Source organism: Pagrus pagrus (genome assembly GCF_965226575.1).
Source record: "Pagrus pagrus genome assembly, chromosome: 8".
NCBI lineage: Eukaryota > Metazoa > Chordata > Actinopteri > Spariformes > Sparidae > Pagrus > Pagrus pagrus.
In genome coordinates this window covers 13,311,701-13,337,163 of record NC_140192.1, presented here as the reverse complement: position 1 = coordinate 13,337,163, position 25,463 = coordinate 13,311,701, and the positions used below count along the sequence as shown (strand labels likewise).

Below are 25,463 nucleotides of genomic sequence, written 5' to 3'. Positions count from 1 at the left end.
CTGTGATTCAGCCCAAAAAAAAAAAAAGTTAATTATTTTCAAATAGGTCATATCAGAGAAAAATACCATTTTTATTTGACACATTTAGGCATTGATGGAAGGAATATGCAGGCACATAACGTATATTTATCATGGAGTATAATCAAAAAACATTTAAGACATGGTTACATTTCTTATATGGATGATTGTTTTTGTTAGAACAACCAAGATAGCCAAAGTCCCTTACATGATTTATGACTTTTATACGACATGTACATAAGCAGCCAAGCTTTTTTATGCATTATGGAACAAAGTTGCCATGCAGATCGAACACAAGTACAAGAATGTTAAAGGGTTGTTGGAACGAATCCTTTATAGTGCTGCATTTCGAATAAAGACATTTATGTTTAGGTTATGTATGTCACGGTCTTGTCATTTAAAATGTAATGCACAAACAGCTATACTGTTTTTCTGACTGGAATTACAATCCTCACAGACTTTTTTTTTTTAGCATCGTTTTTGTTTACACACATTCTACACATTGACTTAGAAAATTAAGAGAAACCTTTTGGAGGAGGAAAATGTCCAGCATTCATGTCAGCGCCAGTGGATTTTGGGAGGACATTCATGGAGTCACAAATAAATTCCACCACATTACTTTAGCTGAAGCCATAAAAGCAAACGTTTGTGTCAGAAAAAGTGATATTTAGGAACAAATTCAACGTCAAAAAAGGATTTTCCACTTCTTCTACAATAATACTTGTTAGTTGTCATACAGCTTCCAAAATCCCAAATCAGTCTATCTGTATCAAACTCAAGTAGCATTTCTCCTCTAAACACATGGTCTTTGGTGTACCTACAAAACATTCCTAATGAGGGAATTATTCCTAAATCTACACATCTATGACATCAATTAAATGGCCTTAAATTCAGCTATTGAAACGTTTTCAACAGATATGTGTTTTCAAGGTAGTTATGGTGACTGAGCTGTGATTTGGAGACGAAGACACAAACATTTACTATCTGAAATGTTCATCTTGCCTAAGGAGACAGACAAAAAAAACGCTTTGTATGGGACAGGATGTCAAGCGAATGCCTACCACGCTAAATCTGAATGAGCACAAAAGCACACATTACATCTGGTTAAGTGTGAATGACTGCCTGGCTCTGTGTTAAACCTCACCCTGAACCAGAATTTGCAAGAAGGAGCACGTGTTGCAGAGTCATGAGATGGTCATGTGGCCAGCTTTCACTGTTTGGGCCCAGTTGCCCTGAACCCCATATCCACCAGTCTGCTTCAGTCTGGCGTGATGGGGCGGACTGTTTTTGAGAACCCAAGTTTATCAACATTTACAAAAAAATAAAGCTTGTTCATTTTTAAGTTGATCTGTAGAGGTTTGGTCCCATGTGGAATATAGCAGTAGGGTTTTTTTTTTTCACCTTCAAACATCCCTCATACAAATATATTCTTAAGGAATACACCATCAGAAATACAAACAATAGCAAAGAACAAAATTTTACCTTCAAAACAATCTTCAAAAAGGTTGTATAAAACTAGCCTATAAGATTTGTTAGTGCCTCACATGCAATGCCATTTAAATGGATCATGCGCTTTATACAAGATGCAGTAGGTCATATAACATTCATTCATTTCTCTGGTTTTATGTCACAGATACTGGAATTGATATGGTTACATGATGAAAAAATATCTTTCCCCTGGCCAACAAAACCTCTATAACAAATAGTGAATTCTAGTATTTTTGTAATTGAAATATTGGTAAACTTCAGGCTTCTTTGTTGGTGTGAATTAAAGAGCTGAAGATATTGTGTCCAAAATGTGTAATTCCTGATGTTTTAAGCCACGCTAGCGCCATGATTTAGGTCACACGTTGGTCTTTGTCTGGTACTAGGGGCGTCACTGTATGTATACCGATAATGACAATAATCGCAATATCATTTACTTTCCATCCTCACATTGTCATAGTAGGTGGCGGCGATGCATGACTGATGATAGCTAGACACTATACCCACAGTGCAGGTAAATATTGCGATAATTTTCTTATCGCCATTTCTTTTGGCCACGATTATCATGTAGTGAAAATCTGAGAATTACAATTGTCTCTCCATTTTCTTCGTTGATCCAACAGTTGTTTGTCAGTTCAAACTTTAGAGATATATGCATCACAGAATGAAAACTGGTTTTATACACCTGGATACGAGGGTGCCGCTCAGCCTTGCTTCCAATTTTGCCCAGTGGCCTCTCGCGGTATTACAGCGAAAAATTCCCCTGTAAAACTGTTGAAAACACCTCGATCTGCAAACAGGGTCAGTTATGACTTTTTCTATTATGATTTTCGATCTTTGGGGGTTTTAGATTTGTAATTCTTTCCTTGAGCCAAGAAAAGCGATCAAAAAATGTCTGATGTCATCACAATGTAAAGTCTATGGGCAGAGCGGGAACTTGCCGGCAGAGCCAGCGGGAGAAAACTCGACCGCCCATATTCAGTGGGCCACATAACCAGGAAGTAAACCTGGAGGCTAGAAAACTTTTTTGGTGCGAGGCAAGCGATTCTCTCCGGACTGAATAGGCGACATCTACATATCTAGTATCTTCTGTATAAATCTGTGGTTCGGCATGAAGCTGGAGCCAACAGCCAGCTAACTTAGCTTAGCATAAAGACTGGAAAATTTAGGAAACAGCTAGCCTGGCTCTGTCCAAAGATAACAAAATCCAACCACTAGAAACTCTAAAGTTCACTATATATATAACCAATTTGTTTCATACTTACAAAACATTTTCTTGGCCCGGAGCAGAAGTAACTTCCAGAGGTCTTGAGGTCTCTGATTTTGTAGCTCGCTAGTTTGAAACCAGCTAATCTGTAGTTAACACAAACGTAGTAGCCTAATGGTTTTAGGAAAAACAGGTGCGACCACAGCCCCACTTAGTGACTCTCAAGTACTGTCGTAACAATAGGTGGTGTTTTAACAAAACATGCCGCTGTTCTCAAGGTATTTCCAGATTCCTCAAAAGCTTTCAAGAAATACCTTTTGCTGAATTCGTACACGTTTTTCTTGTGTTGTAGGAGAGCAGACGTATGGATGGGAAAATAGCAACTTTGGAAACAGGTTTAAAATCTTTTTCCACTGTTCAGCGTAAATAATAAATATGAAATGGCTTCAGAATAGAGGAAAGTGTTGTGAAGTGACATTTGGGGGTTTTCTAAGATTGCTGGGTAATTAGTTTCTGTTAAATCAAAGCCAGTGACACTAATGAGGCTGCTAGCGTGGCTATAAACTTGTAGTCTTGTTGGAAGATAATTCAAATGTCTTATACTTTCAGAACCTAATGTAGGCCGATACCACTTTCTAAAATTCAGTATTGTAATGACAACACACGATCGTCTGTCCATGAATTTATGGCTTATTGTTGGAATGTTGATTATTATTCCAAAAATTTGAAGAATCTCAACAAAATTTGGAGTGGACAGTCACACTGTCTACAGAGAATAAAAGACACACAAGTATATATATATATATATGTATATATAGAGAGAGTACAGTCTTGTAAACAAATACCATCTTCCAGAGCAGTGCAGATTGTCTGACACCTTGTGGGGGAAAAAAGGCCTGGAAAAACAGGAACTGCACCTCTTTTGAGGCATTTAATCTGATTACAAAAAAACACTGATCTAACTCCTTCCCTGAGATTAGGCAGTGATTTCAGTGTACAGAACCAGTATACTGTTGTAAAAGGCGATTAATCAATCAATACTGTGTTAAACAGAACTGGAAGAATTCCCTGTGGACTCCAGTTAAAATAGACGTTTGTTGTGTTCGAGCTGTTTAGCCACGGCCAGCAGCCATGCAAAGGAGAGTAATGGAAGCAACTGAGCAGCGTAAAAGTCCTAACAGTAGCACTGAAGATAATAATATACCGAATGAGCAACACTGCTGTGATAAGTCTGTGATTTACACCCCGAGTGAGCCTGACATCTTCATGTGAAATTACAGCGTGACGTGAGTGTGTGTTTGTGGAATGAGGGTGTCATAAATTGCCTAAACACTTAACATGCAGTGTGGGTCACAACAGAAGTTTGAGCTGAGCGGATGTATCTGGGTCACGGTCTCTGGAGTCACCTCTGTGTCTAAGAGCAGTGCGTCAGGCTGAGTTTGATCACACCTTCCCTGTGCAGCTTGTAGAGCAGCTTGAACTCGCTGGGCAGCTGGTGGGTCTCCTGCCACTTGGTGGTGAATTTGGTCCCTTTCTTGTCGTAGTAGTGGTAAGGCAGGTCCTTGCCCGTGTTGGGGTCCCAGCCGAAGGGCCAGAAGCCGTAGAGGTGGATCTCGTCGCACATGGCGGAGGCCAGCGTGTACATGAGGATTCCAGTGCTGAGACGCTTGGGGGAGAGGTTTTTAGTCTTCCAGTATCTGTGAGGGGAAAGATGGATCAGGCATCCAAAAATCAATTCACACAACTGTAATTTTCCCCACTATAATCCCACTTCCCTTATGACTATGTGCTCTATTTAATTTTCCCTGTCAGTTAATGCATGTGATTATGGTTTTATCATCAACAGTATTATACTTTGAGCAGGGCTGCCCAAAGTGGGGTCCGCAAACTAAGGTGGGCCCACTGGATAGTTCTAATAAAAACAATTAAAATGAGGGAGAAAAAAAAGTAATTAAAGTTAAATCCAACATGTTTTAACTTGCAAATCACCCAAAGTTGAGGCCCTGATACAGTTAGTCTCCTAAGTCAGTTATCTCAGCTAACAATCAGATCATCACTCTTACTTGTTGACATCGTGCATGATGTTCCCCGGCCAGGCCAGTTCAACCTTCAACTGGCCCTTGTGCTCCACAAAGAAGTCCACCAGGGTCCTGGTCACTGTGGCTGACGTATGAAGAAAGAATGCAGGGATCCACAGGATGGCTCCCTCCAGCTTCTTCAGGTTGAGGAAGAAATTATTCCTGTCTTGAATGGTCAGCAGGTTGTTGTAGTACCTCTCCAGGATGCTGGGGTTAAAGGTGGTCAGGTTGGTCTTCTTGCCCACATCCTTGGAGTAGACCTCCGTGGGGGCGAAGTTGCAACGGAAGACAAAGTCGGCATTGTCGATTTCTGGGCCGCAGTGGCTGCCTGTCAGGATGCCGCTGTTGCCCACCACAGAGCATATGCTGTAGTGCTTGTTGTGGATGGGAGAGGTGTCTGGGAGCAGGGATTTGAAGTTGTTGCTGATGGAGAAGACATACTTGTGGCTGGAGTAGTCAAAGTGCATCAGCTGGCCGACACGCACACTGTTCTTTGTGAGGGAGAAGTTGGTGGGAATGTCGATGTAGTTGAAGATATCTTTCCTGAAAAAAGAAAAATACTTCACCACTGTTCAAGACAGCTAGAGGAGATTTACCTTGATATGTATGGTCCCAGTCTCGGTAAAAAGCAATGTGATGCAGCCCCAAGACATGGTGCACAGTGGATCGCTATAACTTACTGTGCAGCTGTTACTGACAGAGTTGAAGCGATTAGTAGATTAGTCTATCTACAGAGAGTAATCAGCAACTATTTTGAGAATCAATTTATCATTTCAGACAAAGATATGCTGCTTCCAAAGTTTTATATCATCATAAATTGAATATTTTGGTTTATAGATCATTTTATTAGTGGATTTTAAAGGAAAAAAGTATTGAGTGCTAAAATAAGAAACACTAAACACTGATGATATGTAACTGTTAATAATCCTCCTTCCTGTCCAGTCATAAATTGGCAGGACCCAGTTTCAGGCTTGAATCACGCTCAGTCTTTTCTGCCATTAATGAATTATTACATAGAGTTTTTATAATTTGATGCTCTGTTATAAATTAAACTACCAACAATATATAACCAGTACAGCTGCAGTGATAGGCCGATTAACCAATGATCCGATTGCCAGAAAATGAATTGAAAACCATTATGATAATCGTTTTGGGTTTTTTTCATGCGTTTCTTTTTAATCATTTGGTAATTCAAATCAATTTTTAATCATTTTGAGGTTTGGACTATTAGTTGGACAAAACAAATATTGTGTCACTTCAGAAGGATTCAAAAAGAATAATTTTATCAATTACAGTTTCACACCTTCTCACTATTGTCTGTATTTTTTACAAACCAAACAATCCATTGATTAATGGAGAAAATCAGCAGATGAATCCATAAGGATAGTTAAAAATGAGCTCCACTCTAAGCAGCTACAGCAGCAAGGTGCTGCTTTTACAAATCTAACGATGTAACAGTCACAGGGGACACATCTCTGCATTGACTTTTTACTATCTTTTTTATGAAAGATACCGACAGGTGCACAACCTTCACCAAGAGTAGAAAATAGCTGAGATTTCAAATCTCTTACCTCTGCTGATAAAAAGCAGTCTTGTTAAACTTCCATTTGGACGGCTTTCCTTGGAGCTCCTCGTTCAGGGCATTAGTCAAGGGTATAAAGGAGGGGTCCAGGAAATTCATGGCAAACTGAGACCTGTGGACAACAATCACAAAAAGTATAACTGTGAGACGCCATGTGTGAACGAGCTGAAGGTTTACTCTCGCATTTACTTTGGTGTGGTCTCATCTCATATAGGATCATTGGTGAAATGTGTTTAGACATGAAGAATTATTATTTGAAAACAGTAGAATTAAATGCTAATTATCCTTTAAAATGCAACAGACTTTCAAATCTGAAACATCGAAAAGTGAATCCATTTTGTAATATCTGCATTAATCTGATCTGGTACCACTTCTAATGAGAGATGCAATGGTTCAGAAGCTTTATTAACTGGTTGATAAATAACAATTTATAGTCCATTAGTTCACAACAAAAACAACTGAAGGATTTAAAATTTCCTTTGACTGGTTGGACCGGAAAAAGGTTGTGTTGGATCTGCAGGTTAATCTGTATACCTGGCATTGATAGATTATTGATCTGGCCAGATATCTCTCTTTTTTCTTTTCTTTTTTAAAGAAATCAGATTGTGGATCAGATAAAAGAAATTCAAAATGTGCTGCTTTGGTCCTGCTGTAGCATGCAATCTGCAAAGTAGGCCTAACTTAAGTTATCAAATAAATGTAGTGGAGTGGAAGTATGAAGTAGCAGAAAACTGAAATAATCAAGTAAATGTACTTAGTTACACTCCATCACTGCAAATATTTGGCCAGTGAAGCTGATTGTGACTGTGATGATGATGATGATGCAAACCTCACAGTCCTGTGTCGCCCATGACAACAACATCAGCACCTCGGACAGCTCACTCGCTGATCGACAGGGAGAAGCATATGGCTCAAAGTGAGGGGAAAGTGATGTGTTGAAAACCTGTTCATCACATCCAGGTCGCATCGTGCACACTGGGCCGCGACTCCTCTGTTTTTTTTATTTACAACAACACATTCAAAAAACACAAAAACGGTATACTCACCGAAATCCTGCATGGAACATAATCCTCGGGCCTCCCATGTAGTATTTAGAGGAGGCGAAGAGGCTGTCTTTTCTCAGGGACACATAGCTGATGAGCGACAGGATGAGCACGGCGACGCACAGAATAACCAAACCCAGGGCCTTGGCGATGCGGACCATCTTGGGAGCGTTTTCATTCCCTGTGTGTAGCTGCTGCGAGGCGTTGGCCTATGTTGTCATCGCCGGGAATGCACACGGCCCGTCTGCACAGTACAGACACACTGGCGCTCATCGGCTCATATAGTCGTGTAAAATGGACGGCTGCTGCTGCTGCTGCTGCTGGTGGTGGTGGTCGGCTGCATGGTGAAGATGCCGTGGCTCGGTCCGCTCTCATTCCTCTGCCCGCCTGCCTACCCAGCACCCCCTGCCTGCCTGCCTGCCTGCCTGCTGCTGCTGCTGCTGCTGCTGCCTCACAGTCCGCCGTGACTCCCCTCCAAGCTGCCGGTTTAATCAAGGAGATGGAGCAGAAATGCGTGTCAACACATCCAGCCAGCTAAAAGACAAGCCCCGTCCACCAGCACCATCATCATCACCACCACCACCACACCACCTCCACCCCCTCACTCACACACACATACACACACCGAGCCTCCCTGCAGCTCTCAGCATTAAAGAGGGCTTGTCCAGTAATAAATTGAATGAGATGGAAATAGAGATGATAGCAATAGACAGTCAAATCCTCCACCCATGTGCCCCCTGATCTTTAATCTGAGCATTACTCAAGCAGATTCTCGGTACCTGTATGTCATTTTGATGATTCAATTTTAATGCCACTTCTCTTTAAAGGGGCACTGTGCAGTTCTGAAGAGGACCTTCAAACTCAGAATTTTAGTATTTACAATGTAATTTCCATAGCTGAATAAACAAGCTGTTCTCAGAGGGAAATAAGGTTCCCCAGAACAGAACCGTTTGAAGCGAGAAAGGTGGCAGGGTCCGCCACATATAAACAAAATACGTTTGAAACTGCGTTGATCTTCAACGTCAGTTTGTTTATTCAGTCGTGAAAATGAAGAGTTTGTTTATTTAGTTTGTTTTGGCATAAACAAATCAGTCAATGCAGATCTTTCTCCTCCAATTAAACGTTCTGACCCAAAACTACATAGTGTACCTTTAAATCTAACAGGAAATGTATCACTCATGAACAAATACTTAAAGGAGACCGATTATGACCGATTACCAACGGGAGCTCCCTTCCCACAGAAAACGCTGCTCCCAAAAAGCCACGTTAGTAGTCCCGCCTTTAATTATGTGACCTGGTGACATCACACTATGTCACCAGTCCCCATCTATTTCAGTTGTTTATGAGAATGCTGCAGCGCTGTTTTGCTGGGAAGCTCCAGGAATGTTTTGTGGACTACAAAACTTCACCTGACTTTCCATCAGCGTGGAAACTAGTAGATCATGACCAAATTTTCATTTTTTGGTGAACTTATCCTTTAACTTATCCTAATACTGTTTATGTATAAGTCCTCATTAATTAAATTTAACCAGACTGTTATTTCATTTATACACATTGACTCAACATTCAAGAACAACTTTGCAATAAATGTCTATACATCGAACTTTTTTAAAAAAGGACATGTAATCAAAATACATAAGGTCACTGTTTTAGGCATTACTTTTTTGAGTGTAATTTTTAGTTTTTCAGGTTGGTCTCAATGGATAAACAAGTACGGTCCCTGATGTTGACTTCCTGATCTTTGTCTTTGTGACCTGGGTTTTTTACTGGTCTATTCCAATTAAATGCGAGTGTTAACACAGGTTCATAAAACAAGTAGAGGCACTACAAACCCCAGATTAGCAATAAAACTGAAACAAAGAAAGAAAACAAGTTTTATATATAAAAAAGCACTTTTCTTTTTATTTGGAGGGCCTATTTCTGACCCTTTCAACATGTTTCACATTATATCCAAATACAACACACATTATGCAACATTCACAAAACATAAAACTTTTTCGTCTTTTTTTTACAGGTTATGTACATTTTTTTAAACTTTTTTTTTTACAGTAAGCTTATCTTGGTAAACATGAACGACATCCATTCGTAACACGTATTTCAATGTTCCCATGCATATACAGTCTGGTGTTTTCACACTACAATGTCTTCTATGTCACATTTGAATTGTGTATAACATATATTTGCAGAATACTGTATGATGATATCGAGTATAAAAACTAAAAAAAAAAAGATTGAGGATGTGCTAGTTTGGTAGCTGGTATTCAACAGTGATGGTACCTCATGACTGACATCCGTAAACTCTCCCTTGTGCTTCACTGTCTTTCCTGGAATGTGCCGAGCTCGGACACAAACAAACACAAAGAGAACATCTTGGAAAAAGACATTCAGATGTACTACCATCGAGCTGCCGAGATATTACAATTTTGCATAATTACGATATGTTTTGTTAAAAGACAGACAGTAAACTGACTAAACACAGGCACTTCATGACTGAAACCTGTCACTTGGGATACCTACGCTGCACACGGTATGACGAGTGAAGCACACAGGTTTGCTCTGAAACATGGTGACCACTTTAAATCAGTAACAATTCAGGGGGAAAAAAACACATCCATCACTACTGCACAGTGACAACGCATCACTTTCTGCACTTGAGAAAGGCGGAGGGGAAGAAAGCTCCTTCGCCGTCACTTCCTGGCGAGCCGCATGGGCTGTCTTCTCCGCAGCTCATGTCCTCGCAAGAGTCCTCACTACAAGAGAAGAGGAGGCTTTTAACACTGCATAAATCCAAATCGACACTCATATATTCATGAACTATTGTCCTCTACTACGCACTATTCTTTTACTGTTGTAGGATCAATCTGTGTTGCTCATAGAGATGGGGTTCATTAGGATTTAGCAAAGCTGAGTCCCTGATTGAACCTTATTATTTACCTTTCAACATTTGTAAGTAACTAAATGTTAAAACAACTGTAATTCAAAGATGTCTTATCACCTTTGACTGCCTGAGAAGCCAGAGATATTACAGAGACAGCCTAATTAATGTTCACAACCTGTAGGTATGACCTGAGCAGCAGAATATAGGATAGGAACTTACATTTAATTAATGTAAGTTAATTAAATGTATCTCACAAATGTAATTAACAGTTGTAGCCTGCTGTACTACACCAGCTATTTTCTGAAAATACTGAAGATTCAAAACTAGTAAATTGATCAGAAGCAGACAGCACAATCGCCAGACAGAAGCCAGCTGTGGCTGAATTAACGTCAATTTGCTACAGCTGATCTAATCTGCCGCTGGTGATGTTTGTTATTTTAAGCAGCTACAGCAACAGTGGGCTTAATATAGAGGCTGTTACATTTGTTTTTTATTATTCTAAAACAAAAGAAATAAAAAAAGGGTGAAAAATAAACTGTTTGATGAGAAATTTGTAAGTGTCAGAGTTTAACAAGTCTGGATTTTTTGTAAACCGGGGACCAACTCCAAAATGAAACCAGCTACTGCAACCCAACCCTAATTTTTCACTTTGGTAATCTGGAGAAATTAAAAGCGAACATGGGGAATAGGTTCTCCAGGCGGCAACAATTTGGAATAATGATAATTATGTTTGGCATAACACATGTATTGTGCCTACAATGCACTGGTCTATCAAAAGTATTCTGTGTAGTGGTAAGATGGTCTTCTCCAGTTCTCAGTTCAACTCCAACCGGGAACTTCAACTACTTTAATTACTCTTAGCAGCTTCGACTTTTCTGAGTCATACATTTCAAGGCCTCTGGTAGTCTGTTGCCATTCAGGAATAACCATTTTGTCAATATGTCACCATCATAGCGGTCAGACAAAACACAGCATGAAGGAAGAAGAAAAAACTTGTCTATTAACCTCTCACTCTCGTCCCAGCTCCCCTCAGGAATAGTGGGCAGACCAGGTACACTGAAGTGATTGGCCTGAAGATTCTGTGCTGTTCTCCTTGACACGATCCAAACAAGCTTTTTGTTGTCTGGTTTGTTACATTCGCTTGAGCAGTATTCAGTCATGCACTTGGCCACAAGTTCCTTCCAGTAGAGCAGGTCACTGTCGCTGATCTGTGAAGAAGACAAACAGGAAACATCTGAGAGGCTGCAGACAGAAATAGTCCTCAAATATGCTGCCATCAACAAGTCATGTGTTGTTTTTTCTTTCCTCTCCACATACCATATGGGGATGTGGTATTTTGAATATAATGCAAAGAAATGTGAGAAATACTGGAATATAAAACTGACCTTTTTTATATTAGCTACATAAGAGGTTTAAATGCAGCTCAATATGCCATACGGCTAAAATATTGACACAAAAAGCAAATAATGGCTTGGTTAGGTATCAAGAATAAAAGTAAGTCCTTGATATGTATTTTTAATATGTTATGATGTTATGTTATTCTTAATAAATATGATATTTGCATTACTATGTTCTCTAATACCTTTTGATGGACATTTTTTACTTTATGCAGACGTTTTATTGAGCAAACAACATTGATTAATTGAGAAAATAAAAGGTTGTTGCAGCCATAGAGGTCTATTTTTTGTTTACCTTTAGATATCTTTGGAATTGCTGCACAATCTTCAACAAGGTGATGGACTGGAGGGCGTCAAACTCCTGAGCAATGAGGGACAGTGCCAGCACCGATGGCTGTAAAGGAGAAAAAGAGCAGATCAGTAAAACCCGGGACTCAAAATGAATGCTGCTATGCTGAGAAATTGTCGCCTGAGAACAATCCTTACTTTTGCTTTAGAGAAAACAAGACGGCATAAGCAGGCTTTTAGCTGGGCTTCCAGTCTCGCAATGCTTGGGATCTCCTCCCTTAAAATATAGAGGGAATCCTAATGTGATCCGCCAGTAGACACCTCACAATGCAAGAATCTATTTGACCAACAAACTGGGGCAATGCATCAGCAGTGACAGGAAAAATAAGCAAAGGATAATGGGATTTACCTTCCAGCAGACAGAGATGTGAAGGCTGAGTAGTAGAGGTGTAGAAAGGTTAAGGCTGTGACTGCTTCGGGCTCCACACTGAGCTTCTCTGAGATGATTCTCTCCATGCGACACAGGTCTGACACAGTGAACTTGCTTTGGCTGATGCGAATTAGTTCTTGGGTGGGTGAGACATTGCTCTCTTCCTCAACCATTTTGGCAGCAATGTGAAGACAGCAGACTCCAATACAGGGCAAATGCTTGGGCTGCACCTATAACAACGACACATCAGCGATAAGTCTGAGTCAACGTCCCATGATTCAAGGCCAAACAAGGTCACTCTAGTGATTTCCTTCTTCTTACTGGTGATATTAAACGTGCAAATTTGTAATAACTATAATAAAAAAATCTTTATTTATGCAGCACCTTTCTTAACGAGGTTCCAAAGTGCTTTTATGAGTTAAAAACAGACAACATTATACAAACAGACCACACCAAAGCCACGAATACCAACACAATGAGAGAAAACATTTTAACAAGCAACAATGGCTAAAAAATTAACAATATACATATTCATGTAGTAACTTGACATATCATGCTACTCTTAAATGCATTGTAAAAACTCCTACCTTCATAATGGTGAGGAATCTGTCAAGCAAATTGACAGCTTGAACAAATGTTTGGGTGTTGTAGCCAAAGAAACTGGTCAGGCCCCACAGCTCTTCCACTCTGGCGTCTCTGCATTTCGCAGACACCGTGCTGTGACTCTGAAAATGCACCATAAAATGTTAGACGACATCCCTGGAAATAGCATCCGTTTTAAGCCGACCCATATGTCCACACAGGCGGCCAGAAAATGCAGAATTAGGTCAGTGGGTTACCTCTGCGGAGGCCGACTCCATCAGCTTCAGGCCAGTCTCTCTGGGAAGAAAGTTGTACTCCCTCACACAGCATGACTTCAACTCTTTCAAGAGCAAGCTGTCAATGGCTTGAAGATCCCTCATCCTGGAAAACAGCATATTTCAATGGTTCTGCATTGCAATCCCAGAGAATATTAAAAGCTGTTTAACGCAGGAAAACAAAAGATATTGTCCTTCGGAGACAGTGAGGCGAACAAGGGATATAAATGTTTTCTCCTTGACCACACCCACTGGTGTCAGGTGTCGCTGGAAGATCCCCCACCGCCCAAATTCCTGCTCTAATTTGAGCATAACGTTGTTGTACAATATTATTAACTGTTAAATCGGAATAATGTGTAAACATGTATATGCTAGTATGCGAAGTATGCAGAGTTAACGTTGACATTAATCTGGGTTAGCGATAACTGTGAAAGTCTATTGAGCAGAAAGTAGGTCACATAACTTATCAATCACAGAAGGGGCGTTATAACACATTTCAGAGCAGGTTGAATTAACATACTTTAGACTGTTACTTCATTCGGCTCTTGAAATAGTAAGTTCAGGTAAACAACACCCATAAATGCCAAAGAGCCGAAGGCATCATAAACACACATAACGTCAATGTTAGCTAATTTAGCTAGCTTGTTGGCGTAGCTATCAACAGACGGTTAGCTATTTACCTTGCCCAAAAGCCGCCGTCGTGCAGGAAAATAGTGGCGCTGCAACTTAGTTCCACTTTTCAGTTCTTCATGTCTCCATTTTCATTATTGATTATGGGCGGCAAATGTAAAAAACAAAAACAAAAAACAAACAAGACCCTTGATCCCCGCTATTGAAAAAGAGGATCCGCCTCCGCCCTGGAGAAACAAACAACTGCTGACCCGCTCGTAAACGCCAATGTCCATCATGCACCGCTCCAGACGCCTTTACGTCATAGTAAACGGTAGGAAAAAGAGGAAGTTAACGGATTGTTTCAAAGTGTCGGCGCTAAAGTTACTTTTACTATAATTTTAATGTCATCTTCACTTAACCAAATATCTGACTTATTGACTGTGATTGGCAAGTAAGACAGTATAAACTAGGTTAAGTATTAGCGCAAATACATACCAAATTATCGATAGCATAACGCTAGCTACGATTTAGCCACGGATGACGTTTCCATGGTGATGAAACTTTACGTTAACGGCAGTTTACCATGGCAACATACTAGCTAGCTACTGGTGTAAGCTTCGAGGAGTTGCTAGAATGTATAACCTAGCTAATTAATAGTTAACTAGCCACGCCAGCAGCTTGTTTACTAATGAGAAAAGAGATGTCGTCGGCGTTTCCGCCCTCTGACCCTCAGAGTTGTGGGCTTTCGAGCAACAATGGCGCTCATGTTATACCATTTCAATCTCCACAGATAAATACAAAACTAGCGGAAGCAGCAGCTCGGACAACAGGTGCGTTACAACAAGTAAAGGGGACATTTGTGTTTGCTAACTTGCTAAGCTTAACTTACAGTTAGTGAATTGTTCAGTTATTTACGTCTTTCGTTCAACTTTCTTTACAGAGACCCAAGACGCCTCTCCTCGGCTGAGATTTAACAGCCTGACACTGGATGAATTAAGGTAGCTAGCGTTAAAACTCATGTCCATTTTCTTTTCCTTTTCAGACCTCCTCATTTCATGCGGTGCCAAAATGCCGCCTGTTTTCTAAAAAACAGCTCGTTAGCTTTTTTTGATATTTCAGGTCAACTCATGATCAGCTCTGTGTTTATTCTTGATTTCATGTCTCAATGGATGAACAAAACAGACAATCCAGTTAAGCGAGAAATCTTGTTTCCAGCAAGGTCCCAAGTTATGAGAATACAGGCTTAAAAAACGGCTGTAGCTCAGTGGGTAGAGCAGGTGACCAGCCACCAGAAGGTTGCTGGTTCGAACCCCGGCTCCCCTGGGCGGAACTGAGCTACATGCCGAAGCATCCTTGGGCAAGATGCTGAACCCCTACACTGCTCCTGATGTGCAGTTGGTACCTTGCAAGATGCAAGGCAGCCTCAGCCTCTGCCATCAGAGGGCTCTGGATGAACTGGCGTCTCATTCAGGGGTGTGCCCTGGCCTTCGCCCTGTGAGCTGGATTTGGCCCCAGTAGCCCCGCAACCCCCCGAAAGGGGGGATAAAAAGCGGCATCACCCCGCGACTCCAATAGGGAAAAAGTGGAAAGAAAATGAGATGAGAGATGAGGCTTAAAACATGTAACATAAAATAAACAAAAAAAAATCGAAGTGAAACCAACCTGTTACCTCCCAATTCATATGTTTTCACAGTGAGGAGCTTGATAGGCGCACCAAAGAAACTCAGAGGCTTCAGGATGAGGTGGAAAATGCAACCAAGCTTACCTTGGAGAGGTTTTGCTGCGCATATGGCACCCCCACTTCACCTGGACAGAGCTGCCACAACCACAGGTTTGATGTCGGTGAGTACAAGCATCATCACCCAACATTTTGTTTTTGTATCAGTAGCCAGACAGATGAAAAATATGAGTTATATCAGGGCTTATTTGTTTCACTTTTCACAACACTCAATGTATGATATAATGACTGAAAACTAGACAAAGCTAAAGGTTCTTCTCAGTTATCCAGTTGATTTGATTTAGGAAAGTATCTAAAGTATCCCTATTAGTATCCCCAACTCTAAACTTTGACAACAATCTGTACTTTTATTCTTCCTTTGCTCTTTTGGCAGATGACTCACCTGCGGATTCCACCATTCTGTCAACCCACCAGGAGGCGGTGACTCAGCCCCTGACCTGTGATCTGGATGGTTTAAACCAAGCTGTGGCCCAAAGAGATATCAGCTCTAGTGAAGCGGAGATGATTGAAAATACAATAGATGACTGTCTGCAACAGCTGTCTGACTTGAAGCTCAGCAAGGTTCGTACTTTTATTCCAGCCATCAGTCTTATATGTTTGATGCTGTCTGAATTACTGAATTGGTTTTCTCTATGCAATGTATTATTTTACCCTCACAAACACAGACGCACGATCAACCTGAACAAGAGCCATTCAATTCTGACAAAGCCATCATGAACCTGCAGACTGAGTTGCATAAAGTCCAGATGGAGAAGGACGTTGTGTCTGACCTCAGGTGAACAATTTAACACAAATTTACTTCTGTGGAAAAAGTGTTTAAAATCAGTTTGACCCTCAGATCTTTTTATTTGTAGATTGAAGGATTCGAGGATACATGTTGATCAAATGGAAAAGATGCTGTGCATGCTGGAGGAGCTCCAAAACATCAAAAGGGCCGGGGACCAGAAGCTGCAGGAGACGGAGGATGAGGCGCTGGCGCTTAACAGGAGAGTAGAGACATTGAAACGAACTGTGAAGGAGATGTCCTCTCCACTGTTAGTTCAAGAGAAACAATGCGGAGACAATGGCATCAACAGTCCTAATATCGCAACAAGTTCAAAACGGCTATCGCCAGCTGTTAAGTTAACTGAGGAATTTAACGATGAGACAGACAAGCTACAGGAGAGACTTTTTTTGGTGAGTACTAGAAGTCTGTTACAGACCTTGTTCATAAGTATTTTTCGGCTCAAATGTACATCTTTCCTTCAATTATGTCTGATTTCTTTTCATGTGTGTTATGGAAGTCAATAGAACATCTGGGGAGTGAAGAAAATCAGCAAAAGGAAAGGTAATATAATGTAGAACGGCAAAACTGAGTTGATTGATTGTTTAGTCAACTGAAAAACTTTTTTGATATTGTGGATTCTTTTTTTTAGTCACTGTTCAAGCAAAATCTGGTTTCTTCTTAGTGAATTTGAGATTTTTCTGCTTCTCTCTTCAGACACAGTATGATAGAAATACCAATTTTTGGGGGTTGATGAAGACGTCACCTTGGATTTGTGACCTTTTTAAATTACGAAGTGCATATTAGTGCATATCAGCTAATTGAGAAAATAATCATCCAATTAATCAACATTGAAAGTACTTAATTGCAGCCCAATTTTAATGTTTGTATATTTGAAATCATAAAATGTGTTACAACCAACATTCACCTTGTGAGTCTGTAGGTGTGTGGGTAATAATGATAAAATGTGGTCCTGGAGACACCTATTGTAGTGGGGACTAACAGTAAGTGTAGAGGGGTGAATGGTAAAGGATGTGAAGATGGAAAATAGGCTGTCATTGCGTTTAACTTGTTAACCATCAGTCATCGAGCTTTTCCAAACCAGTCAGTCATCTCAGTGTTACAGGCAACTGACAGCCAGTTAAACTATGGTGTTTTTTTTATTTTATCCCTACCAACTATTCCACGCTATCTGCCATGCATTATTGTATATTATAAAAAAAGAATGCCTTAAGTACAAAAAAGTGGTAGTATTTTTACCATAGAAGTGATACTAAACACTGTTCACTATGCTTTGTACCAGAATGGAAGACCTGATTGCAAGTCTGGGCCAGGAGATGGCGCTGTTGACTGACAAACTGAGCTCATCTAGAAACAACAGTGTCAGCTTAAGTGTCAAGTTGGAGCTTTTCAAGTAAGTTTGCTTCCCAGTTTATCAGTTTTTCTCCAAGAGTGTTTGCAGTCTAAATGATCAAACAATGTTGAATATCTAATTTAATGTATGTACACAAAAATGTCTCATTTCCATTTCCAGGGAACTTGCAGAGAGACAGACATCCCTGCACCAGTGTCAGATCAGTGAACTTGTGTTAACCCTATCCAACTATAAAGATAAGGTATGGAAGAATGTACAAAAATATTGTGAGTTATTATGTCAGCAATGACACACTGGGGGTGCTAAAAGTTAATATGTGTCCACTTCACTAGATTTATAGATCAGTAAAACCAAAGTGGCTTAAAGACTAGACGAACACAAGAGCCACCACGTGAACTTTACAAGGAATGTCTTGGTCTGAAATTCCAACCATGATTATGATGTAATGAATGTGCCGACACAACACTGAAGAAACTCCAGTCTTGTCAAGAAAATCAGGATTCTTCCATGTCAGAATGAAAATATTTTTCTGTGATTTATGACATTGTAGGTTGGTTGTCTGGAGCAGCGGCTCATTCAGGCTCAGTCCCAGCTGGTGGAGGCCCAAACAGAGAAAGAACGATCTTTACAAAAGGAAGAAGAGCTTCGGTCCCAGCTTGGCCAACTTAAGGTGCTGCTGCAAAACCAATGGGAAAGCAGCATTTTAGTCTTACTCTTGTCCTCATATAGGTGCATGTTGACATTAAAGAACACTTGAAGCTGAAGTATCAGTTTAAGTTGATGTAATTTAAATTAATCGTGGAGTAATATAAAAGGGCTGGCAGTGTGTAATCTGCTAGTGGAGTATCTTAAGACACTGGTGGGAGGACTCAAAGAGGATTTCCATTGCCCAGATGGAGGTTCCGGTTAGGGGGTGGGTTTTGCTGGCTGTACTTCTTCTCTAATAATGTACACTGTACTGTACATTTATTTACACTAGGGCCATCTGTATCATGGGCCAATAAAACGCTTTGTCTCTTAACAAATTAGATTTTGTCCATTTGGTCTATAGGCTCTCCTTTAATGCCAACAAAAGCAGGCTAAGTGTGGCTAAGTTAAGGTTATTTGAACCTTGTACATTTTAAGTGGCACATGTCCTTTACCACCTGACTCACTACATTGACATTGTCCCACCCATCCATTAGATCAGTTTTGTTCACACCGTGAGAAGATTATTATTTTTTTTGTCCGTCAGCCCACTGTGCCTCTTTCTTTATACTCTAGAGGTGTGGTAAGCAGCAGCAGTGTGAACTCCTGGAGGAGTTAAAGGCCCTGAGTCGACGGCTGGAGGTGGTCTTGGAGGAGAGAACCTGCCTGCAGGCCCTGCTGGAGCAGAGGGCCCAGGAGGGGAGGAAATCCCAGGAACTCCTGGAGAAGAAAAACAAAGAAGTCCTACTCAGGCAACAAGAAGCTCAGCAGGTAATGAAAACATGGAAGGTAAGAAAGTGGTATACTCATCTAAAGGAGATAATACATTACAAAATCAGAGGCTTTAGATTATATATAAATCATGATCTTGTACCTTCCCATTTTAATTAGGTTGAATAAGCCTAAGTGTTTTTGTTCAGCATCTTGCCAGGTTGGAAGAGGCTCAGAGCCGGTGCCAGACCCTGCATGCAGATGGAGAGACATTAAGGCTGAAGCTGGATGACCGAGAAAAGATGATAGATATACTGAGGTTGCAAATGGAGAGCAGCGTCCAGATAGTGCAGCACAATCGCACCATCGACAACCTTCACCGGGAGAACAGCCTCCTCAGTAACCAGCTGAACCAGCACAAGATGGAGATTCAGCAGCTCAGGGTCAGGGGCATGGCACAAAACTTCACTATAACTAAACTTCCAGACCCCACCTTGATCATTACTAACCTCCTGCTCTTTGTCTCTGTTCGTTCCTCATGTGCCTTATGCTGTTTAGGCCGAGTTAGACCAGCACAAGTCAGACCTGGCTGCTGCAGAGAGAGAGAGGCAGCGGCTGGAGGCCTCTGTGTCTGAACAAAGTCAGCGTGTCCGGGAGGAAACTCTGGAGAAACAGCAGCTCAACACCCAGCTGGAGCTCCAGCACCTGCAGTTACTCACCCTCACTGGTGAGTTGAGCTTAACTGAATATTAATCACCACACAGGAGACTAATATCTATTATATAAACAAAACCATGCTTATGAAAACAGATGGCACATTAATGAGCCACAAACCAGACATTCCACTTCGGGGCTGCAACAAACCATAATTTTCATTGTCTATTAGTCCGTTTTTTTTTCTGTGAACATTTTGATAAGTGTTTCCCTAAAGGCAAAGGATAACATCCTCATGTCTTGTTTTAACCACAACCCAAAGATATTCAGTTTACAGTCAGTGAGGAGTTAGGATACCAGAAAATACTTATATTTAAGAAAATGGAATCAGAGAAATACCCAGACTGATTAATTGACTATCAAAATATTTACAAATGTATAAATTACAAAAATGTAAGCAGGCATAACCCAAGTAAACACATGCAAACATGCAACAGTTGGTATCAATTAACACAACGTAAATCTGATTCAGTTAATGCAGAAATAATGTGAAGTCTGTAATCCACATAAAGTATGAGGCTGTGTAACATAAATTATTTTTATTTTCTCTTATTCCATTGTCTAAAAAGTATTCAGTTAAAGCTTCATCCTTAATTCTAATCAAACCTGAATCTGGATCTTGAAAAATATGAAACTCTTTTTTTTTTTTTTTCAAACCAACAGCTGAAACGGGTTCCCAAAGTTTTTTCACCTCAAGGACCCCTAAACTGACGCAAATTAGACTACAGACAGCCATTTGAATCCCACATCTTATAAGAATTTTGCTTTCAGATATTTTCTAACAGAAAGTATATAAAACCTACGACCAAAATAGTCAAACATTCTGTCATTGTGTTACTCATGGATGGAATTATAGTGACAATAAATGATTCCCCTTTTTGCTGGTGACCACCTGGAACCACCACTTTGAGAACCACTGATATAAAGGACAATAGAGATTAAAAAAAAAAAAAAAAAGCATCAGTTTTCCAACCCTGTCAAGATCCTAATCTTGTTTGGTGCTCCTCCTAGACTGTCAAATACTCATGTGTTCAATGATTACCACACCCTACAATTTTCCATTTGGAAATTTGTCTTATTGTTTATGACCTGTAGGACTTTTTTTTTCGGAACAGTGAACTAGTGTAAACAGGCGCTTTCATTCACTAGGCATTACACCGTGCCGTTCCTAGAAAGACTTCAGCTCTCACATTTTTTTTGCCAAATCGAATGATCTTCTTGTCCTGCTGTGTTAAGATAACAAAGAACCATGTTTGGTATGTTTTCACTGTCAACCAAGCCCTTCTATTGTTGTATGTGTTTGCTTATGTGTTAAAAGCGTGTTCCTCTTGGTGGATGTAATTCATGTGTGTTTGTGCGGGCCCGATTTCAGAGGAGCACCAGCAGCTGTATCAGCTCCACAGCTGTAAGAAGGAGGAGCACGAGGGTGTGGTGCTGAAGCTTCAGAGTCAGCTAAGGATGACTCACGACGAGCTGGGCCAGGTCAGGAGCACCCTGAGGACCCTGGAAGGAGCTGATGGACACGGTTAGATAATTTAAACTGAGACTTAATCAAAAGATGTCATCTACAAAGAAACATCTGCAAAGATTCTTCTGATTTACATCCAATTTTTGATCAGCTAAACAGATAACAGTGATCTACTTGGATCCTAATGAGATCCAGGAATGCCGGCAACTCCAGCACAAAAGATAATTAGTATAGTTCAATGAGATAGCAAATATTATTCTTCCTCCTCTGCTGCAGTCCAGTCTGAGAGATATAATCTGTCGTGTAACCATGAGCATATGTCCTTGTTATGTGCAAAGCTTTGATCACCCCCCGCTCTCTTTCTGTCTCTGCGTCGCCTCATCTTTTCTGTTTGTCTCCACCTCAGGCCTCCAAGCAGCTATGGATATGCAGGAGAAGATCACTGCCAGGAGGGAGCAGATCGACTCCCTGCAGGGCAAAATCCAACATTTAGAGGAGACTGTGGAGAAGCTGCGCCAGGTGAAAAGCTTAACATACCAGTGACCAAGTTAGTGATCAAGATGGTGTATGCAGTTTATGTTACACAAAATACTTTTTAATTCACTCTCTCCTTGTCTTGTCCAGGAGAAGCGCTACCAGAGCCTGGAGCAACAGCGTCAGCTCCATGAGCTTACCTTTGTCAGGGAGGAGAAGAGACAACTGAGCAGTGAGCTGGAGGCCCTTCGCTCCAAAGATAAACAGTTAAGGGACCGAATCGGCCAGCTGGAGGCAATCCTTCACAAGGTGGTGTTCACTTACACGTCATTCTTGTCATTATAATACCAACAATTGATATCTGGTATTTAGAGTCAAGTCAAGACAGTGGTCACCAATTTTTGTTGAAGAATAAAGAGCAATGAAGAATAGGAATTTAAAGTGAAATATATTCTGTTGTCAAAAGGAAAATGCTCATTTGCATTTTCTCTGTTCTTTCTCTCTTTTTTTTCATTGCACTATATGAAAAGTTTGCTAGAATTCGCTTGGCAATTAGACAATTAGGGCATTTAGGAAACAAGGCTAGTGAATGGCAACATCCCTGCTTTGTGTTAAATCAGAGAGATTTGTTGCATTTCATTCTTCATCCTCTCCCCCTCATTTTCTGTCATTGTTTACTGTCTACCGAAGAAAGAGAGTAATTTAACAAAAAAGTATTCAGTTAGAAAAGGTCTTTAAAAAATGGGCTGATATCTAATCAGTTTTATCTCCCTCTGGAACACATTATATATGTGGGTAAAACAAAAAACCTCATCAGCCCTTTTTGTCTCCGTTTATGTCTATCACTGTGTTATTGTTTCATGAGCTCTGTTATTTTCCACAGATGTCCGAGAGCTTTGCAGACTGTCAGGATTTCATCCAGCTGCAGGAGCAGGACTTTTACCGTCTGAAACTCCAACATGCCCTGGACTTAAAGGTAGCGCTCATACAAAGAGTATTTTCGTAAGATGGAATAAAGCTTATTCATCCTATACATGTATGTAAAATATGCCTATATTTAATTTGGATGCTTTGTGCTAAGAATCTCATCTGCCTAACCCTTACCCTTCAAATAATCTTAAGTTATAATCAATTTTATCTTCTCTGGAGGAGTTTCAAGGTCAAAATTTGCACACGGCTGTGAATATACCTTCACCTGACCTGGGCTCCCCATCCCCATCTACACTCACTGCTCCACCCTCCTCCCGGCAAGCCTCCAACACCCAGATCCCGGTACATTCAGGAACTCCCTATAACTCTCTTATCTCCTACGGCTCCAGCCCGTCAAGTGCATGTGTGAATCATTGTTTATTTGGCTGCATAGACACAAGCTCAGCACCTTTGCTAGGCCTTTAAATCAAAAACATACTCGTCATTACATTCCTGTGGCAAGGAGAGAAAGCTGACGGTAAATCATTTCAACACAGCATTGAAAAACTGTTAGCTTTGTTTTGTGTAATGGTGTTATAGTCCTACTACAGTTTTACATGTTTTCACTAAGATCTTGTTGTTGAAGAAACTGATTTTGCGAGATTGTCCTGCTTTCCCTGGTTTGCTGTTCAAATGGAAGCTAATCAGACCAGCTGCTTATAATATAGACACCACCACAGCAGCGCACTGACATTGTCTTTCCCTCCTCTCCCCTCTCTCCTCCTCTGGCAGCTGAAGCCAAAGAGGCAGCAGGAGAGCCCGGCCCGGGAGCTCAGGTCTCTCGTCAAAGAGCTGCGAGGGGTGATTTCGGAGAACCACAGACCACACACAGATAACCATGCCACTAGCTGCAGAAGGAGGTCTGCACCGGAGAGAGTGCACAGAACCACATTGTACGTTTGGCTCTGTTCCCACACACTGCAAGGATTAGCTTGGCTCTTAGGCAAGCTTAGGTCACATCTGAAAATCATGTGATGCTACTCAGTGAGCAGGAAGTTGTTGGAGGAGGAGGAGGGGGAGGAGGAGGGGGGATCCATATATGAGTGGTTCCAGTAATTGCACTGTATGTCACTGCTTGTGCTGTAATATATAGCTGTTGATTATGTATATGTATATGTGTGTATAATATAATGTTGTGGACTCAGATAATGTGATGATTTCTTGTAAAATGTCAATGTAATTGTATTTTTTAATACTTCTCTGCCACCTACAGCAGTACTGACAAGGCTGAAGACATAAAAGCTGGCTCCAGATTTAGAAGAAAAACCTGCGGCAGGTAGGGAGCGTGCCCAAACTACCTGAGTGTTTTTGTTTACATGCTCTTTGAATGACTTGCCTCGGAGCTACGAGATGATCACGCCACACGCGACCTTTTAGCCCTCATGCAACATGCAAGGCCCCGTAAAGTGCTACAAGCTGTGTAATGTGATGTAATATGTGTCTGTTTGTGCATACACTGTGTACAGCGAGCCACATTTCCTGAGGACAGCCGAGCTGAATGGCAAAATAATCAACAAGAGTGAGTTTTCAGAACTACTTTGTCATGCAATCCAACATTAACAATCCTTTTTCCCCAATATATTTCAGTTTGTTGTCACTCCTTTCATAAATGCAGTGTTCATTTGTCATACAAATAAGATGAGAACACAAGATAACATGAGATGAGAGCTGCAACGATTACTCAACAGAAAAATAACTGACATCTGTTTAAATAGTTGATTAGTTGTCCATTCAGTCATGGGCATTTTTACTATTTTCTTTCATTCAGACATTCTAAAGACCACAATAAATTGAGAAAATCATGTAATCAGTAACAAAATAATCATTAGCTAAATGAAATGGAGTTTGAATATGTCATGCCTTTTGTAGGCCCTTTCATATCGAGTCCAGTGGCTGCAGCGAGGTTCACTTCCACCCTGCAGCTTCTCTCACTGGGCCGAAGGTCACCCGTCCACTCTCTCCTGACCTCTGACCCAATTAGCCAACAGCGACAGACGCAACACTTCAGAGCTGAGGCTGGCTCCTCTTATCAGTAAGTTGTTAATATTGTACATTATAAACACAGTTTATCATATCACTGAACACAGTGGAACAAATGTGATTTATTAAACTAAACAGTTTCATTTTTTTGTTAGAGAAAAAGAATCCAGGACATCATGTTCCATGTGCAGTGATTATAAGATATGTGCTCACACTGACTGAGACATTTGTGGGTTTTTTCTTCCAAGATACAGAATTAGCTGTATATTAATAAACTGTACACAAAAGTCAAATGCTAACACTTGATCAAGAACAAATGATGATAAGACAGATGGACAAACATTTTCTCACGTTGAACATATCATCAGCTGTAGCCACACACAAGTCTCAGACGTCAGGAGGATGTAATGAGGCAACTAACATGCAGTGCAGCAATAGAAGTTTCCTGTTACGCTTGTCCTTCAGCACCTCACATACTTTATCGTTTTCATAAAATTGTGTTTTGATTGATCATAATCTCTGTCATCCCATTCCTTAGAATTAATTTAATTACATTTTTTTTTGTCTTTCAGAAGGCTCCCAAGATGAAGTTGGCAAAGAATGGTTTTATAAAATCACCAATCAGGTGTGTTTTTGTAATTTATTGTTTAAATAAAGTTTTTAAAAAATGAATATGTTTGGATTGTTGTTTTGTAGAAGGAATCAAAAT

General features: G+C 40.6%; 3 protein-coding genes across 7 annotated transcripts; 1 reads left to right on the top strand and 2 right to left on the bottom strand.

The window, feature by feature from the left end:
* Positions 1 to 52: 52 nt before the first annotated feature.
* On the bottom strand, positions 53 to 8,024 carry LOC311260797 (alpha-N-acetylneuraminate alpha-2,8-sialyltransferase ST8SIA3-like). Its single transcript, XM_084359018.1, has 4 exons — positions 7,417 to 8,024; positions 6,360 to 6,482; positions 4,774 to 5,331; positions 53 to 4,407 (listed from the first exon to the last, which is right to left on the bottom strand). The coding sequence occupies exons 1-4, from the start codon at positions 7,572 to 7,574 to the stop codon at positions 4,125 to 4,127; spliced, it is 1,122 nt and encodes a 373-aa protein (XP_084215144.1). The 5' UTR covers positions 7,575 to 8,024; the 3' UTR covers positions 53 to 4,124.
* A 1,262-nt stretch (positions 8,025 to 9,286) lies between these two features.
* Positions 9,287 to 13,383, bottom strand: LOC311261457 (cyclin-G2-like; the record flags this gene model as incomplete). Its single annotated transcript, XM_084360103.1, has 7 exons — positions 9,287 to 10,163; positions 11,297 to 11,499; positions 11,984 to 12,082; positions 12,175 to 12,253; positions 12,386 to 12,636; positions 12,994 to 13,131; positions 13,246 to 13,383. The coding sequence occupies 7 exons, from the start codon at positions 13,381 to 13,383 to the stop codon at positions 10,052 to 10,054; spliced, it is 1,020 nt and encodes a 339-aa protein (XP_084216229.1). The 3' UTR covers positions 9,287 to 10,051.
* A 565-nt stretch (positions 13,384 to 13,948) lies between these two features.
* LOC311261454 (coiled-coil domain-containing protein 158-like) lies at positions 13,949 to 25,426 on the top strand. 5 transcript variants are annotated; one of them, XM_084360097.1, is made up of 24 exons: positions 13,949 to 14,250; positions 14,666 to 14,705; positions 14,816 to 14,873; positions 15,569 to 15,717; positions 15,987 to 16,174; positions 16,279 to 16,388; positions 16,468 to 16,789; positions 16,897 to 16,940; positions 17,680 to 17,790; positions 17,911 to 17,992; positions 18,302 to 18,421; positions 19,015 to 19,209; positions 19,359 to 19,592; positions 19,708 to 19,876; positions 21,236 to 21,388; positions 21,738 to 21,850; positions 21,956 to 22,114; positions 22,689 to 22,781; positions 22,955 to 23,077; positions 23,507 to 23,667; positions 23,988 to 24,050; positions 24,241 to 24,293; positions 24,644 to 24,806; positions 24,910 to 25,426. In XM_084360097.1, exons 1-24 carry the CDS (start codon positions 14,161 to 14,163, stop codon positions 24,974 to 24,976), a joined length of 3,060 nt encoding a protein of 1,019 aa, XP_084216223.1. In that variant the 5' UTR covers positions 13,949 to 14,160; the 3' UTR covers positions 24,977 to 25,426. The 5 variants fall into 5 exon arrangements, with proteins under 5 accessions (XP_084216223.1, XP_084216222.1, XP_084216225.1 ...); XM_084360096.1 differs by having other exon boundaries at positions 14,157 to 14,705; positions 22,958 to 23,077; XM_084360099.1 differs by having other exon boundaries at positions 14,157 to 14,705; positions 25,330 to 25,426.
* Positions 25,427 to 25,463: the final 37 nt, after the last annotated feature.